We start from the raw sequence: 18,433 nt of genomic DNA, 5'->3' as shown, positions 1-18,433 counted from the left end.
CTACTGCATAAAATATAGGAAATACGTTCGTCCTAAAAATCTCAAGACATTTGCCATTTTTTCGATTTCTTTGCCCGACACAGCTGCCCAAAGAGGGACTGTCGCACAGTGGGACAGGTGGTAACCCAACCAATGCAAGCATTAAGACTGCACGTAGACTCAAAGAAGGCACCCCATCAAGCAGCGATCTTTGGTACAGACAGCGATTACAATTGCAGTGCCACAGGGCCAAAGCTTCCATATTATCATGGCAGTTAATACCGTAAAGTATAAGTGAGCCAAACAGCATACTACTGATCCACCAAATTGCAGTTTGAACTTATGGATGATAGCGAAAGAAATATATCCGGGAAAAAGAACGTCCGAAAAATAGTTTGAACTTGTGAATGGTAGCGAACGAAATATATCCGGGGAAAAAGAACGTCCGAAAAACAGTTTGAACTTGTGAATGATAGCGAAAGAAATATATCCGGGAAAAAGAACGTCCGAAAAAAATTGTTTGAACTTGGGAATGATAGCGAAAGAAGAACATATCCGGAAAAAAGAGCCCGAAAAAAATGAAATAACGTCCATGTGACAAGGGTTACGGCGGCAGCACGTATAAACAGGAAGTTAATACTTTCTGTTTTGGTTGTTCAGCTTTTATGGTTGGTGATTAACTCTGTTAGTAGCTTTGAGAAATTTATTGTAACCATGGAAGAAGAGTATTATTTAGAATTATGTCAGAACCCCGTGCAGTTTGAGAAAGCATCATCGGTTAACAATGTATTTTTTGACGAAGCTAATAAACAGGTTAGTGAATAGGGCAATAGCAATGTAGTATAGTTAATTGTGTATAACTTATTTACAAGGTAATGAGCCGTAAAAGAAACTGTTTTAATTCTAAGTTCATTTTAATATGGTGTAATAATCCCACCAATAGTTATTTTATTTTTTTGGAAATTTACATGTAAAATGTATAGCTTTGGTGTGCAGAGTGTGAATAAATTGCCACAACAAACTGTTCTGAACTGTTTACCTTAATTCTTGTAATCAAAACTTGAAGTATTCGATGTGAATTTTGTAATTGCTATAAAAAGAGTCCTTGCAAATGACAACAGTTATACTGTACACCTGTAATTGATATTGTATGATATTTAATGCTGTGTAGGAGATTAGTGCAAACGGTTTATATTGTATTGAGAAATGTCAGTCTTCGAGGTTTTTTAGATGTTTGATAAGATGGTTATATTGTAAGTGTATGGTCAAAGTGTTTAAAATTGTAAAAGTTGTATGACATTTACATTTTCTCCAAATGTGCTTCTTTTTGCTGCATGTGTGGGTATGTCTTCATTTTATTTATTTATTTATTTATTGTTTAATAAATTGAATACTTCTTCCAAAGATCTTTATATTAAAGTCAATGACCTCTTTTTTTTTTTCCCTGGATGAGAACCCTTTTGTGATGAGGTGTGCCACGTAGAAGGATTTCCTGACTACTGTGGCGATGTGATTATCAAAGGAGAGACTGCTGTCCATCTGGGTTCCAAGGTTTCTTGTCACACATTCGGTGTTAAGTAGACTGCCGCCTATGTGGTAGTTCATGGGTACAGAGTTTTTACTAAAGGGGATGACGATGCACTCTTTGGCACTGAGCTTGAGGCCATGGCTCTGACACCAGGCATCTGTCTCAGTGAGGCCCTTCTGTAGGATGTCCACATCATTTGGAGACATGACTATGGCTCCTAGTTTGCAGTCATCTGCAAACTTCATTGGCCAAAGGTCTTCTGTGTTAGCCTGTACTTCAGAGAAGTAGATTCCAAACAGGAGAGGTCCCAGGACTGAACCCTGTGGTTCTCCACTTGTCACTGGTTCGAAGTCAGATTTGGAGTCTACAACATTTACAGCGTGGGCTCTGTCAGTGACCCACTTGGCAACCCATCTTGTGACGTAGGGATTTATACCTAGTTTAATGAGTTTAGCTATAATTCCAGAATGGGGAATGGTGTTGAAAGCCTTGGCGAGGTCAAGATAGGCTGTGTGAACCACCTTACCCTCGTCTATGGCTTTGGTGACTGCCTCAAAGAAGTCGATTAGGTACAGGAGGCATGATCTGTCTTTCACAAACCCAAACTGTGTGGGGTTTATTGATTTTATTCTTACTGTTGGAGCTTTTCTTCCCAGAGCTTTACTGAAAAGGGTATTTTTCTTGCCCATTAAACTATGTGTAAATAAATGCATGTTATTTATGTATTTAATGACAAGAGGCCGTTTGAGCCAAGGCTTTTTTTTATTATTATACACTTTTATTGAATTATTACTTTGTGACATAGGTACATTTGCATTTATATAAAGATAATCAAACTGTGTTAAGCTCACATTTACAAACATTATACTTTACATATATTGCTCTATATCATATAACCTAACATTACAACATTTTTATTAAACCATCTCTTATGATATAGACAATCATACATTTATATAAATGAAAACAAACCACACAGACACAATCCTTGTTCCAAGCATTTTACATCACAAACCATGCTGACACACTCCCACTTGCAAACATTTTATATCTCTTATAATCTACCCAGTCATTTTCAGTCAAAGATTACATAGCTCATTAAGTTCTGCATTCTTTTAAACATCATTCCTTCTCTGTATGTATTGTTGCGCATTTCCCATTTTTCCTATGTACTTTTCTCCTACCCTTTTCTAAAGATCTCAATTCCAGTTTTTTTTTGTGTCTGTTACTATATTCACTACTTCTAGTGTAGCCAGTTTACATTTTGATTTCCATTTTCTAGTAATTGCTTTTTTGGCAGCCACCATAATTAGACACAGCAAGGCATTACCATGTCTAGGCAATTCTAATTCTGTATCATAACTCAGAAAAATCATCTTCCTCATCACAACAATTTGCCCACCCAGCATCTCCAACAGTGCATTCCGCAGGGAGTCCTTAAAGTCTGCCAATTCACAGCACTCCCAGAAAATATGTTCCCAATTACCTCTTTCTTCCCCATCGTACCTCCAACATTTACAGTCTACCTGAGGAAAAATTCTCTGGCGTGTACTTGGAGTATAAAATTATCATTGTAAACATTTCCAAGCAAAAATCCTAAATCTTCTAGATTTTGTTGCATATTTGGGAGACGTACATACATCCTCCCATTGTTTGTTTATTTGTGAATTGCTTATCCAAACTCTCTTCCCAATACTTTCTAACTTCCTCTGATTCGTATAGTTATCATGCAGTATTTTATATGCTGTATTTATTCCTCTTTTAATGGCAGCTTCTATTTTAGATTCCATTAAAATGCTACCAGTGCTGGTCTTTCATTCAGAACCCCCTGTTTCTTTCTCTTTGCCTATATTCTGACATCAAACTTGCAGTCAGAATGGGAAGATGCCAATAATTTATTCAATCATCTTTCCCTCTCTAGTTGTTTGCTGCCAATACCTTTGGTTCCTTTGCCAGTTTTCTCCAATAAATTCCAGTCCCCTCTTGCCTGTTGTCTATATCTGTAATTGCAGTCATACATATCGGCAAAATCTCTTTTCTTCATTTCCATGTTGGCTTAGTTCTTAGAATACTTTCTGCTACTTTAGATATATAATATTCTATATTATTGTTATTATTCTTAAAGGCCTGTATCCAAAATTGTAGTCCCTCCTTGTTTCTTGAGCCCCCCCCCATTTCATCATCATCCCTTTCTGCTTTGAATTATAGTTTTCTGTTTGTGTTATGTATAGGAGCCTTGACTGTGTAGCTCTGAAATAGGTTCATAGGTTCATACTAGGCTGTCTGCCCTAGGGCATATATAAGTCTAGCCAAAGTGTGTTTGGCTTTCGCCACCCATTTTAAATGAATTTTGCTATGCCCTTTTTCGAGGTTAGTATACTGTGCCTCTGTCTAACAGTGACACAGAAGTGATACCCTGGGTAAACCTACTATCTCCCATCCACTCATCAAGATTCCTCTTGAAGAGAGTCAATGAGGGACTCTGCCTAACCTGGACTGGGATTTTATTCCAGAGTGAAGGGAGCCTCTGGGTTATGAATCTGTCCCTCCAGCATGTCCTATTTATTTCAGTGCTGAGGTTCAAGTCTCTCGAGCACGTAGCTCAATGGGATTTGGATTTTCTGAGGTGCAGCATGTCCATTAATTCCGGGTTGGACATGGCTTTATACGTCTGGCACAGATCGCCTCTGAGCAGGCGGTATGCCACTGAGTAGAGCTGGAGTTTCTTTAACCGGGCAGCATATGGCATCTGTTTGAGCCCTTTGATCCCTCTTGGTGAGGTACTTTTGGGGTCTTTCCAGTTGCTGCAGATGTCAGGTAAGGTACATCCCAAAAGGGGCATTGTACTCAATTATGGGCTTGATGAGGGATGAGTAAAGAGGCACGATGACCTCCCCTGATCTACTTGTGAATCCCTTCATGATTAGGTGGGCTATATAAAATGTTTTTCTAACCACTTTGGCCACGTGGTTGTCAAATGAGAGATTGCTATCAACTTGGGTCCCCAGGTCCCTAATTACTTCTTCCGTACTTAATGGATTACCACCGATGTGGTAATTTGTGGGCACTTTGTTTTTGCCAAAGGGGATGACTATACACTTTTTGGCGTTTAGCTTGAGGCCATGGCTCTGGTACCAGTTGTCTGTTTCTATGAGGCCCTTTTGTAGGATGCTTGTGTCGGCTGGAGAGTCGATTATGGTACCCAGTTTGCAGTCATCTGCGAACTTGGTCAGCCACAGTCCTTCCGTGTTAGCCTGTACCTCCGAGAAATATATACCGAACAAGAGAGGTCCCAGGACTGAGCCTTGTGGGATGCCACTTGTAACTGGTTTGGAGTCTGACATGGCTCCAGCAATTCTAACCATGTGGATTCTGTCCTTGAGCCAGTTTGCAACCCATCTAGTGATATAGGGGTTTATATTTAAGCTGGTGAGCTTATGTATAATGCCCGAGTGGGGTATTGTATCGAAGGCTTTTGCAAGGTCCAGGTAGGCTGTATGGACCACCTTCCCCTCGTCTATGGCCTTGGTGACTGTTTCAAAGAAATCAACCAGGTTTAAGAGGCAGGATCTACCCTTAACAAAGCGGAACTGGGTAGCATCCAGTGTCTGTAGGTCCCCAATATCTTTATTTATGAGGTCCATGATGATCCTTTCCATAGCTTTGCAGACCAAGCTAGTCAGGCTTATAAGGCAATAATTTCTAGGATCCGTTGAGGCACCACCTTTGTGGAGAGGGACCACTGTTGCTGTACGCCACTCTTTGGGTACATATCCTGTAGTAAGGCTGAGATTGAACAGTAGTTTTATGTTTGGGTTTAGTTCTTCTTGGAGTTCATGTAGGGCAGCCCGGGACACCATCTGGTCCCATTGATGCTGTGATTTTTGCTTTGGAGAGGGCGGCTCTTACCTGAGCATCTGAGATGTCAGGGGCAGCACTCTGCTGGGATAGATATTTGCCCTTTTGGTGGGGAACGGTGGGAGAAGTTTGCGCTGAACCTGTCAGCTAGGATGTTGGCAATGCCTGTGGGTTCGATGTATTTTTTGTCATTTTGGACTAATTCTGAGCATATCTGGGAATTCCCACCCAGGTTCCTAACGTAACTAAAGAAAGCCTTGTGATTATCCTTAGTGTCCTGTGCAATTTCTCTCTCGAAGCTGGCCTTAGACGATTTATGAGTGCCCATAGTTTTTTGCTAATACTGATCGGAGATGCTTTATCTTTTTGGGATTTTGCTCTATCATGTAGTAGCTTCCTCCTTCTATTGTATAGTTTTTTTATGGCTGGGGTCCACCAGACAGGACGCCTAACTTTGGAGGATTGGGTCTTGGTTTTATTTGAGATTGCATGATCCATGCATTCCTGAAGGTGTTCATAGAATGCGTTTATAAAGGATTCTGCGGTCTGGGCCGTATTTCGACAGGCCTAGGGGCTTTGAAGGATTCCACCTCAGTTTGAGGAGTGTGAAATTTGCTTTAGAGAAGTTTTTCACTGTAGTTTTCTGGGCAGGGGCTGGGGTCGGGATGTGAATATCTAGTGAGATTAGTTTATGGTCTGATCTTAGCAGTGAGGGATACACTTCTGGGCTGGAGCTTAGAGACCCCATGTTGGTGATGATCAGGTCCAGTATGTTTTCCCCTCTTGTGGGAGTGGTAACAAGTTGTTCCATAGCATTTGAGTTTATAAATTCTAGGGACCTTCGGGCTAGGGTGTTGGAGCTAGAGTAATGCTCCCAGTCTATGTTAGGGTAGTTGAAGTCGCCCAATATAATGGTGTTTGGAGAGACCTTCATATTTTCCAGTGTTCTCAGGAAGGCCGAGTGGGGTTCCTGGGTTTTTGGGGAGTGTGGTCTGTAGCAGGCTATAAACTGGAAGGCAGTTTTACCCACTGTTAGTTGCACATGGATAGTCTCTGATGCTTTGTGCTGTGCCACCAACTTGGAGGTGTGGGTATCTTTGACAAATATTGATACTCCCCCTCCTTTTGTGGTTCGGTCCAAGTTTTGGGGATGAAAAACATGGTATGAGGTATAACCTGTTAGTGCTGGGGTGCTCTCGGGAGCCTTGAACCAGGTTTCTGTTACTGCACAGATATCTATGTTCTCCATGCTAAGGAGAGTTTTGAGTGCGTGCATCTTGAGGTTTAAACTTCTGGCGTTGAGTAGCATTACTCTTAGTTTCTTATCCCTTGTGATACCTATGGAGGTGGGTTTGTCTTTTGAGCCTTGCCTAAAAAAGGCACTATGTGGGTGGCAAGAGCATTTGCCAATATCCAAAAGCCCAGGGGTGACAGGTGCAAGCCGTCCCTAGCGAAGCATCGTGGCTTGTCGAGCATGTCATCCCAGGCAGACAGTCATTGGATCCCCTTTGAATGACACCAATACTTAAGCCAGTTGTTGAAATTGATCATCTTGTCTTCATATTGTGGCATCATTCTTTGTGAGGGTAAGATGCTACTTGAGGTCAGGGTCATACCGGCCTGGGCTACATGCTCAGAGAGCTCCTCTGTCTCTTTTCCTGCAGTCCAGGGAGGTATGTCTCAGGTCATTCACACCAGCATGGACAATGACGGAGTCATATTTGTACTTGCCTTGGAGTGACCTGAGTGCTTGTGTTATGTGGCGGATCCTAGCGCCCGACAGGCAGCTCACAGTGACCTCTCCTTGTTCAGCCTGGTGAGTGGGACGTCAGTGTGCCTGATGATAGTCACCTATTACAAATGTATCAGGTGTGTTGTTTAGCCTTAAGGGCTGTGACTGTTCGGCGCACTGGCTTTGTGAGCTATGTGTTGCACGTGTTTTGTTTTGGGGTAGCGGTTGCTTGGGTGTCTGCTTTGGACGTCTCTGCTGCTTAGGCAGATTTTTGTTTAGAGCCTCCGAGTATGTTTTTGTGTGTTTATGTGTTTGGTTTGCTGTCGTGGTAGGTCTATGTGAGACTGGAATTGTAGTGAGTGTGGTTTCCTTCTCCTCCTGACTGGTTGCGCCAGTACTGAGTTGAGAGAGCGTAGCCTCCAGTTTGGCTATATGGTTGCATCTCTCACATGTGCTGGAATTTGTTGGGAGGAGGAGAGGGTAGTCTGTGTACATGAGGCAGTTGTAACATTGCCTCAAGATTCCCAGATTCACCAGCTAGACCGGAGAGGAGATTGACAACTGACCTTTGGACATGCTAGAATAGTATTGGGAATTCCTTTATAATTGAAAAAAAGGGCCAATGGGGAACAAAGTACTCAAGGGGAGTTTGTGAGGGTGTAGTGCTTTTAATTTTTTAGTGCTGACTTATATAATTGCTTTAGTGACCAAGTGCCAGGCTTTAGAGTGGGAATAGGGTGTTTATTATGAGAACTAGATCAGTTCTAACGGAAAAAGTGAAGAGCAGACTTTGTGGAGCCGAGAATGGTTTAAACCCAATTAAGCGGCGCTGCCCGATGCTGCGCTATTCGCAAAATCGTGCAAAGCCACGCTAAAGCAGGTTTTATACAGGGGGACTTGAAAGAGCTAGAAATTGGCCCAAAACTGCCAATAGACTACCAGATTCTTGTGCTGGGAACACTCCTCCAGGGATAGATGGGCTGCTCCAAGCTCCCCACTGCCACTGGTGAACAAAAAAGCCTCCCTTTATCCAAGAAAGGAAATGGGCAACACAGGAACTTTCCAAAAGTCCAGAATACAGCAAAGCCTGTATTTGGACTACTCTAGGTCAGGAAAGATGGGAAACAAGGATCATTTTTTTTTTTTTTTTTTTTTTTTTTTTTGCAACAAACAGCAGGAAAGTGCAATAAATATGTAACACAGGCTAGCGCACTTGAGTGTGTAGCCTCAACAGGTAAATGCAACAAACAGGGCAAACTTTAAAAGTGCAGGTGCAAAAAAACAACTTTAAACAGTTTAAAACCGTTCAAGAAATACTTGCAGTTTAGCTAGATCGGACAGTCAGGTAGTAGCAGGAAAAAAAACACTTTTATCAGGTTAGCAGTCGCTCTTTTAGCCTCTCTGCTGCTAGCACCACTCTGCAGGACCACGAGGAGCTTGGCTGAGTAGTAATAAGCGCACAAACCGCTCCAAAGTGGGTTTTATACAGGGGGACTTGAAAGAGCTAGAAATTGGCCCAAAACGGCCAATAGACTACCAGATTCTTGTGCTGGGAACACTTCTCCAGGGATAGATAGGCTGCTCTAAGCTCCCCACTGCCACTGGTGAACAAAGAAGCCTCCATTTTATCCAAGAAAGGAAATGGGCAACACAGGAACTTTCCAAAAGTCCAGAATACAGCAAAGCCTGTATTTGGACTACTCTAGGTCAGGAAAGATGGGAAACGAGGATAATTTTTCAAATTACCCCTTCAAATCAGGTAATCCCAATCAGCCCTGTTCCACTGGAAGAATAACCTTACCCCGCTTGACTCTTGCTGTTCTCCTCTCCTAGGTAAAGACCTTCAGCTCTTTATTAAGTGCTATCCACAGCTTCTCCTCTGGTTGGTAAAATATACATGATCTATACGACTAATGGGGACTAAACATTTTAACTGCTTGTATCTTACTATCCATATCTATATAGTAAATATTCCATTTTGTCAGTTTTTCCATTATTTTTTGTTTAGTTTCTTCCCACATATCCATATGCCACACCAGAACCATTTTTAATTCATACTCCTAAATACTTAATTTTATTATGTCCCCAGAAATATAGATATTGCTGAACCAATTCATATGTGGGTACATAATTTACTGCTATTGCCTTTTAGTTTAGTTAATTTTATATTCAGAAAAGATTTGAAACTGTCTCAGAATGTTCCACAACACTGTAATGACTCTTTTTGGTTTTGCCAGGTATAAGATAATATTTCTGAGTCCCTTATTTTGTTTGCCAATTGTACTAAACAGTATAATGCAAATAACAATGGGGAAAGAGGACACCCTTGCCTGGATCCTCTAATCAAGCAGAAGTTATCAGAGAGGACCCCACCCACTTTAATTTTTGCCTCTCATCCCTTGTGTATCCTCCTATTCAACCTGCTTCCATTGCCCTGCTGATAAAGTCCCAGCATTACTCTGTCAAATGCTTTCTCTTTATCAAGACCCAACAACAACAGTGGTATTTTCTTACATTCTGCTTCCCTCTGGATCATCAGTGTTCTGTTAATATTGTCAAACATTTGCCTCCCCTCCAGAAAACCACATTGATCCATATCTATCAATTTTGGCATTACTTTTGTCATTAATTTGGCCATTTTAGACATGAACACTTTGTAATCATGGTTTAGTATTGAAATGGGTCTGTATGAAGATGGATCTTTACCATCTCTAGGTAGTGCAGCTACCACTGATTTCTTCCAAGACGTGGTACTTCTCTTCCTATTGAGCAAAACTTTCCAGATGTTAGTTTTCCCCCCTCCTAGCCTCCAAACTTCCACAGGAATACCTTTTGTTCCTGGGGACTTTCCTGTTCTAGATCACAATTTTTATCTTGTATCCTCCTGTCCTAACCGTTAATAATTGAGCGTCGTCTACCTCTAACCTTGGCATATTTAATCCTTCTATAAACATTTCCATACAGACTTTTATAGAATTTCCGAAATGTTTATAATACCGCTATAGGATCTGTAGTTACCTTTCTTGTTATAGTCTCCTTAAGCTTGGCAATAGCCCTTTCTACTTTCTGTTGCCTGAATCTTTTTGCTTTAGTGTTATCGAAAAACAATTGCTTAATAGCAATCTTTCTAAACTCATGTATATTATCGAGGCAATCACTTTCCTGCTTGGCATTCTGCATTGATTCTCTTCTTGTTCTGTAAGACTCCCCCTATTCTACAGTGCTTTAACATTTGTCAGTCCCTCTGAATAATTCTTGTTACGTCTTAACCATAGCTCCATTTCTTTTATTTCCACCTTTATTTTATCCCAGTCCCTAGCTATATTTTCAGAAGTAATTGCTCTCCTCTCAAGTAGCTCCTGAATAATCTTCACTAGCCATTCCTTAAATTCCTCTCTTCAGCAGATCGATGGGAAAATACAAGTGTCTCATTTTTATTTCATTACCCTGTATTTTTGTTTTCTTTATTATTGGTGCATGATCTGAAATAGTTATTGGGGGTGTGTATCACTACCTTCAATTAAATGCACATATTTCTGTGAAATGTAAATTCTGTCTAGCCTAGCTCTTTTTTTTTTATATCTTTCGGAATAATATGTAAATTTACTCAACTCCTATTACTGAATTGACATCTTCGATGTCAAATATTTTGATACATTTCTTCAAAAATGTACCCTCCTTTGTTATACTTTCCCTTCTGGTTTCCCCAGGAACACCTTCACTGCTGCAAATCAAATTCCAGTCCCCACCTATAAGTAATATTGCTGAAAACTGAATATTTCTCCCAGGATTTTCTTAAGCTCCATTAAGCAACTTTAGGTGGAGTATAAATGCATGCCATTGTAGTCATCCTCCCTTCCCAGTAGCTCTTTAACACTACAAATCTGCCATTATTATCTTTTTTTATCCTCTTCTATCACTATTAGAGCCCCTCTTGCAATTAATATAATAATACTCCTCCTTTCCTTTGACTCAGATATTCTGATGAATAACTATCCTGAAAAAGTTTCTTAATCAAATTCACATGCTCAGTTCTTTCCCGGTATGTCTCCTGTAACATAGCTATTTACACCCTACATTTTTAATTCTTTTGTTTTTGTATTTATCTGTGAGACCACTGGCAAAACACTGCATAAAAGTATTATTGTATTAAAAAGTTATTATTCCCACTTTTTATGTATAACATCTTTTTTGTTAAATGTCTAGTTCCAGCTTTTGTGTTGCATGCATAAACTGTTTGGAAGGTTGAACTTTTATATAGTCGTTTCTTGTTATATCCATTTAAGCCTATATCACAGCTTACAAAACTTTTTGTTCTATTGAAAGTTCTCAAAAACAAAACACCCTAAAACCTATTCATTTAATACTAACACAGAAAACTGTGTACACCTTTTAAATCCTAATGTTTTACTCACCTGATAGGAACAAATGTCCCAAACTGACAGCCATACTCTGACTTGAGTTAGCCTAAAAGAAAGGTTGTCCATGCTGAGACACGTGGTGCAACCTGTGCTTCTACTAAGTGCTAACTTGTTTTGTCTTATATTTATAGGTTTCCAAGCTGGAAAAAAACTTGAATGCTTTCAGAGAACATACCTCCTAATCAGTTTCTCTTTTCTTTTTTTCCCCAGCCAGTCACTCTCCGCCAGCCTATAACAATCAGATTGTCTCCATGAACACATGAGAACCAGACAGTTTTTCTCTCTATTAGATTTGTTTCCATGGAGGCATGAAGGTCAGATACAGAATTACTGCCAAGCCTACAGTCATTTGCTAGGAAAAAAGCCTCATAATATTCAGTATTTTGTTCATTTACTTGCTTTCTCTTAAAATGTGTTACTAAATCAATCCAAGGTCCTTAATCCAGTCATCCCATATACAAGAATGAGAAATAGCGCATTCATTTTTATTTTGTCATGCTTTAATCAGGCTTTTTTCACATTGCAGTGCCTACAGTTCTTAACCGAACAAGAAGAAAGAGAGAAAGAAAGGAGAAAAAGACAGCAGCACCTATTTAACTTTCTTTCCTCTGTTTCCCTCCCCAAAGGATTTTTCAGAACATTAATGCCGTGGAATAGGGTATATACTTTAGAGTCCCTCACAAATCCAACAGATTCTGAAAAAGTCCAATATTTCCAGATTTTCTTGTTCTATCAAATTTCACAAATATAATTATTGCATTGTAACATCACATTAAGTAACTGGTTTCCAACATACTCTCGATTCTTCTAGTCAACTCTTGTGCTCCCTTCCTTCTGTACGACATTTTCAGTTGAAACAATGGAAAAGGTTTCACAGGTAGTCTCTCTCTGGTCTTTATTAAGAGAAGAACAAGAAGCAGAGTCTCCTCCCATTTCACTACTTTTTGTTGGAGAAACTTTTGAATTTCCTCAAAAAATTATTTTTTCCCTGCATGGAAGAATACCTTGAAGAGAGCTAGGTACAGCAGTTTGAATCTCACACCTGCGTCTTGACACTCCCTTTATTAGTGGAATGAAATTACTCCTCTTCTGCCTGGTGTACAATGAATAGCCATTCTCCACAAACAGTCTGCTCTCTCCCACTGTTAGTATTTTGTCCTTCTGCCACAGTTTTGTCAGCATCGGCTCCTTCTACTGGTAGGATTGCATCTTTACTATTGCAGGTTTGGAGCATACACATGATGTGCCCTTTCAACTAACAATTCTTGTTGTGAAATACCAGTCAAGTTGCTATTTGTGCATTCATAAAAGTAATGTACTCTGTTTCTTTCTGCTTCTCTGGTATAGCTAAAAATCTCAGGTTTTCCATATGTGCTTTGTCCTTTAATTCTATTATTTTTTTAATCATCTTTTGCTGTGCAGTCTCATATTCAGCCAGCCTTTTTTTTTCAGTTCAACCACTAATTCTTGCAACTTTATCACCTCATCGGAGACTCTGTTTAAAGCTTCTTCCATTTTTCAAGCCTTTTGTTGTTTCTGTTGATATACACCATCATTGTTTTGTTTATCTTAACCAGGTCTGTGTGCAGTTGTCTTGTATCTTTCTGTAGGTTACTGGAAGTCATGTCTGGAGGTTGCATTGCTTTTTGCTGAACAGCTGCAGAACATTCCCCAGTCAGTGTTTTTTTTCTGATTTTTCTAGCTGATTTTTTTGCAGGTCCTCTGTATTTCTTTTTTCCTGGCATCTAGGCAGTACACTCACTAGCTAGTTACTGAAATTTACCCAGAAACATGACAGTTTACTGGCCGGCCTTCTCTGTTGAGTTTCTGTTGACACACTGGGAGAGCTAGAGTTAAGCTGTTACTCGCTGTGCAGCCATTGTGGAAGTTCTGTGCTAAGGCTGTTTTGTAGGGAAACCACTGGGCTAAAGTTTTTTTTTTTTTTTGATGAGGGTACCTAGGTTGTAATACTTGAAAAAAAAATTACAAACCAGTTGTAATGTATTTGTAGATAGTGCATTATTACAAGTAAATCTGTATTAATATAATTAAGTAAACATTTATAATCTCAGTATTTATTTGTATGAAATAGAATGCAATGCAATGTGATCTTCTTAAATAAGAGCATGCTTCAGTGCATAATAGTATTGTATGTCATTGCCACATATAAATACTCTTTTATATACCACAACTTTTATTTCATTTATAAAATGCCACCCTTCCAGCAAATAAAACTAGATAAACTAAATTAAATAAAACACAGATGTCCCTCTCACCAGACGACAAGAAGGTCATGGTCAGCTGCCTATCAGTTGCCAGCATCCGACAAATCACTCATGCACTCAAGTCAGTCAACAACAAGTACCGTTATGACTCTGTCATAGTTCATCTTAAACTGAATTAATTCAGATGTACCCTTCTGGACTATATGAAGAGAGAGATGTGACAGAACTCTCTGGTTATGTGTCCCAGACAAGTATGTCCCAAGCCCTAAGCAGTATCCTACCCTCACCCAGGATGATGCTACAATGTAAACAAAAAATGATTGAATTAACACAATTGGCTGTGCTTCTGGTGTCAGTCCAGGGGGATGCAGTATCTGTTAGCCTGGGAGGATATGGTAGACATACCTCACTGCTTTGCTAAAGATTGTCTGCACAATGTCCTCCCTAGGCTTTTGGGTAATGACAAAGGCCCTTGCTTTCCCCATATTGCCTTTTTTAGGCAATGCCAAAACAACACATTTTCCAACATAAAATCTGTTCTAGACAAACTCATGATTGTGCTACTTTAATGCTGGGAGTTTAAACACAAAACTACACTCCTTGGAAGCACTCCTTACCTTGGAGGATGCTAACATTTGTGCAGTTACCGAGACTTGGTTCAAGGCCACTGAGAGCACCCCCAGCCATGCAAGTCTACTATGCCTTCCACACATTCAGACCTCAAAATGATCACGAAGGAACCAAAGTTTGAGGTGTATCTATCTTCATTAAAACCAAATACCCTTCAAGACTGGTTAAACAGCATGACTCTCTTGAACTTTTCCATGTCCAGTTAACTGCTGGGAAAGAACCATACCACATCATTGTTGGCTACATGGATCCCCCACCGTGAACCAGGATAAGCACATTGCTTACCATGATTTACTGGAATCCATCACTATACAGCCCAACACCTTAGTCATGGGAGCTTAACTATCCTTCTATAGACTTGGGGATGTACATGAGCAAAAACACATTCACTCAAAGGTTCCTGGACTTTAACACAAATGCTCTGGAACAGATAGTCTGCACCCCCAGTTTAGGCTGTATTGTTCTGGACATAGTACTCACCAATTGGGGGGGGGTGTCACTGTACTTCCCCATTTGTGATGCCCTACCTGGTTAGATTAGACCACAAATCTGTCTCGTTTGGAACTGACACCATCACGGGAACAAAAATTATAAAAAAAGACTTTACTAAAGCTAACTACAGTGTACTGAGCAATAGTATAAAAAGCTTCATACCACCAGCAATTGCAGGCATCAGTGATCATTATGCAGAAGTGTACGCAAATGCCCTGTACAAACATTTAAGTGAATGCATAAACTCTGCTGTACCTGACCAGATCAAAACCAGGTCTTCCCATAATAAAAAGCCACTGTGGTGGACTTCAAGTGTAAACAGATTTTATAACAAGAGGAAGAAACTGTTGTCCAAAAGCAAGAGGGATATCACTCTGCAGAGGAAGAGCTCCTTCTTGAGCCTAAACAGGAAAATCTAATATCTTGTCAAGTTTTCTAAAGCAAATTACAAAACTGAAGTCCTGTCTCTAGCAAAGGATAATCATAAGGCATTCTTTAACTGTGTCCGAAATCTAAAAGGGAATACCCAACTGGTTGTAAATGGGATCACTCGTACTACACTGGAATATATAGCCTACCTGCTAGCTGACAGATCCAATGCAAACTTCACCCCCTATCCCCACGTCCCATATCCAAAAGCATACCTGACACCAGTCCTCTGCCTAATATCTCTAGAGAACTGATTATCTCTTGAGCTTGCCAAGACCAAAAACACAGCCTCACTGGGACCAGGTAATATCCCAAGTTGTTTAGTAAACAATCTAAAGCAAAACCTAGTGGACCCACTTTGCATTCTCTTTAATAATAGCTTGAGAACTGGCTATGTTCCTGCAGAATGGAGAACAGCAACAGTAATCCCCCTGCACAAAGGGGGGCCATCAACTGACCCTGGGAACTACAGACCCATAAGTCTAACCACCCTCATCTGCAAGGCCATGGAAATAATTATCCTGGACCTTATCAACAAGGACATAGGTAACCTCCAAATGCTGGACCCAACCCAGTTTGGCTTTGTTAAGGGTAGATCATGCTTATTAAACTTGGTAGACTTGTTTGAGAATGTCACCAAAGCCATGGACAAAGGTAAGACAGTGCACACAGCCTATCTTGACCTTGCCAAGGCTTTTGACACAATTCCCCACTCTGGCATCATTGAGAAACTCTCCCAGATAGGGCTTAAACCTTGTGTTCTAGATGAGTAGCCAATTGGCTCACCAACAGAAAACACACTGTCAAAATTGGTGACTACACCTACACCAGTAGACCTGTCACCAGTGGAGTACCACAGGGGATCTGTGCTGGACCCCTTACTGTTTGGCATCTATTTCTCAGAAGTCTAGGCCAAAGTAGATGGCCTTTGGCACACCAGGTTCAGTGAAGATTGCAGGCTGGGAGTGATTGAGTTACCCAACGATATCGACATGTTACAAGAAGGGCTAACACAAATGAATGGTGCCAAGGCCATGGTCTAAAACTAAATGCAAAAAAAAAAAAGCATCATTATTCCCTTTGGCAAAATGGAATTCCCTGCAAATTAAAATATTGACAGAACCCCCCCCCCCACTGTGTTCCAACTCAGTGGTGCGACACATGGGAACACATGTTGTTAACAATCTGAACTTTGACCACCAAGTTTCCATAGTGGTAAGGAAAGCCTTCTACATAGAGCACCTCATAAGCAAGGGCATAGCATCCAGGTCAAGGGATGTTATAACGCCTTTGTACTCTGCTCTCATCAGAACCCTAATGCAGTATAATGCACCCTTTTGCATGTACCTTGCAAGACACCTGCAGCAGCTGGAGAGACCTCCAGAGGTTTCTCGCTAAGAAAATACAGGGACTCCAAACCATGACCTACACTGACATGCTGAAAGCCATGTTGCTTTACTCTGTATCTTATAGGCTGCTGAGAGGTGACTTTTGTGCCTGGCCTATAGGGCAATCTCCAACCCTGCCCTAATGGTAATGCTGCACATCTGCAAGTCAAATGGCTCAAGAGTCGCTTGTTCTAAGGATCTTGACCTAGCTTGTAACATTAACAGGTCATGCTGGAGCGACAGATATGTCACCCAGAGACTGTGTTTCTCTGGAATAGGCTCCCTATTCATGTGAAACGGAACTCCTCACTGACCCTTTTCAAACACAAACTAGATAATTAGATGGGAGTCTGCAAATTTTGCCCCTGGGGTGACATCCATGTCTCTAATGGACAAGACTAGCCTGTGTTGATCACAGACCCGGTCTGTTCATAATTTCTTTCTGCAAACTACCAAAAAAAAGAACAAATGGGGATACTTGGAATTAACATGGCTAGGCTTGTAAAGGCTCTAGGGCTGCTAGCTTAATAACCTCCTATGAATCTATGAACCTATAAATGGGTGTAAGCAACAAAGAACTGTAAGCCATTATTGTAAAGATAAGAAAAAACCCCAGTGATTAGACTCCGTTTGTCCGAACTCACAAAAATGTGACTTTTCATTAAAGACGAATTGGCAGAAAAAAATGAGGTAATGGTGGCATTTGTGCAACATTTATAACTGCAAGACATTGTAAAACATCACACCTGGCATCTCTTACTTTGATGTCAGTTGTTATGTTAAACCAGCTTCAACAGTGAAATTGTCCGGCTAAATTTAGGACCATGTCTTAATTACTGCAGCTTAATTTTTTTTTGCTGTGTTGTAGAAGCACTCCATATTGATTTGAATATATTTGTTTGTTTATTGCCGTTTGATTACTGGAAAAGTTCAAATGGGTAAAAGATCATTTTCAGCAGAGACCCGGGGAAAAAGCTCCAAATTATTACAACATATTTTAAGAACAATAAGTTTACAGTCTTCAAAAATAAAACAAAAACATCTGTAGTTTAAATAATTATAGCGAATTCGACATAGTATAAAATCCTTGGTTAAGAATTAAGAATCAATATAGTCATTTAATATTTAGAGGAATTTTAGACAATTTGTAGAGAAATTAAAGGTAAGTTAGTGTAATACAAATAGGAATTGCAATATAAAGTGAGAGAAAAACAGGTTTATTGTATATTTAGAGAGAAAATCGGAGAAGAGGAGTAGATAGCAGTAAGGAAGCAAGTGAATAAGGGAGGATAAGGAGGTGTAAGGAATAAAAAGGTACTTGTTCACATTTAGGGATGTAAGTTATCCTGGTGTGGAAAAATAACAGAGACAGATTTTAGCTAGGAAGGCTTTCAGAGTGGTTTGGGAAGATGGGTATAGACCTGATAGAAGTAAGGAGTTCCAGGCCTTAGCAACCTTGTACAAGTATAGACAATGCTCAGCAGATTTGCTGAGTTTATAGACAAATAGGAGTTTTGGTCACTGGATTACAATGACCAACTGGGGACATAGTTGTATTGAATGTTTTTAGTGCTGGACAGGCAGATGGACGCTAAATAATTTTACAGGTGGTAAGAAGTTGTGTATATATTAGTCGATGTGGCAGTTCTAACTAGTTTAGGCTTTTCTGTGCTGTACAGTGGTAGGATCTGAAAGGGGTATGTGCTGCAAATTTAGCAGCTTTGTTATAGCATTGTTCAAGTTTTAAATTT

At 40.2% G+C, this 18,433-nt stretch overlaps 1 protein-coding gene across 1 annotated transcript in view; it reads left to right on the top strand.

The window, feature by feature from the left end:
• Positions 1–586: 586 nt before the first annotated feature.
• Positions 587–18,433, top strand: part of RMC1 (regulator of MON1-CCZ1) — a 1,444,591-nt gene continuing 1,426,744 nt past the window's right edge. The window contains exon 1 of the mRNA XM_044065362.1: positions 587–792. Within this exon, the coding sequence (XP_043921297.1) occupies positions 694–792 (99 nt within the window). The 5' untranslated portion in view covers positions 587–693. The remainder of the gene's footprint in view (positions 793–18,433) is intronic.

This window comes from Protopterus annectens, chromosome 3.part0 (assembly GCF_019279795.1).
Source record: "Protopterus annectens isolate FY-2018-M chromosome 3.part0, PAN1.0, whole genome shotgun sequence".
In the NCBI taxonomy this organism is placed as follows: Eukaryota; Metazoa; Chordata; order Ceratodontiformes; family Protopteridae; genus Protopterus; species Protopterus annectens.
This window is presented reverse-complemented; position numbering and strand designations above follow the sequence as displayed.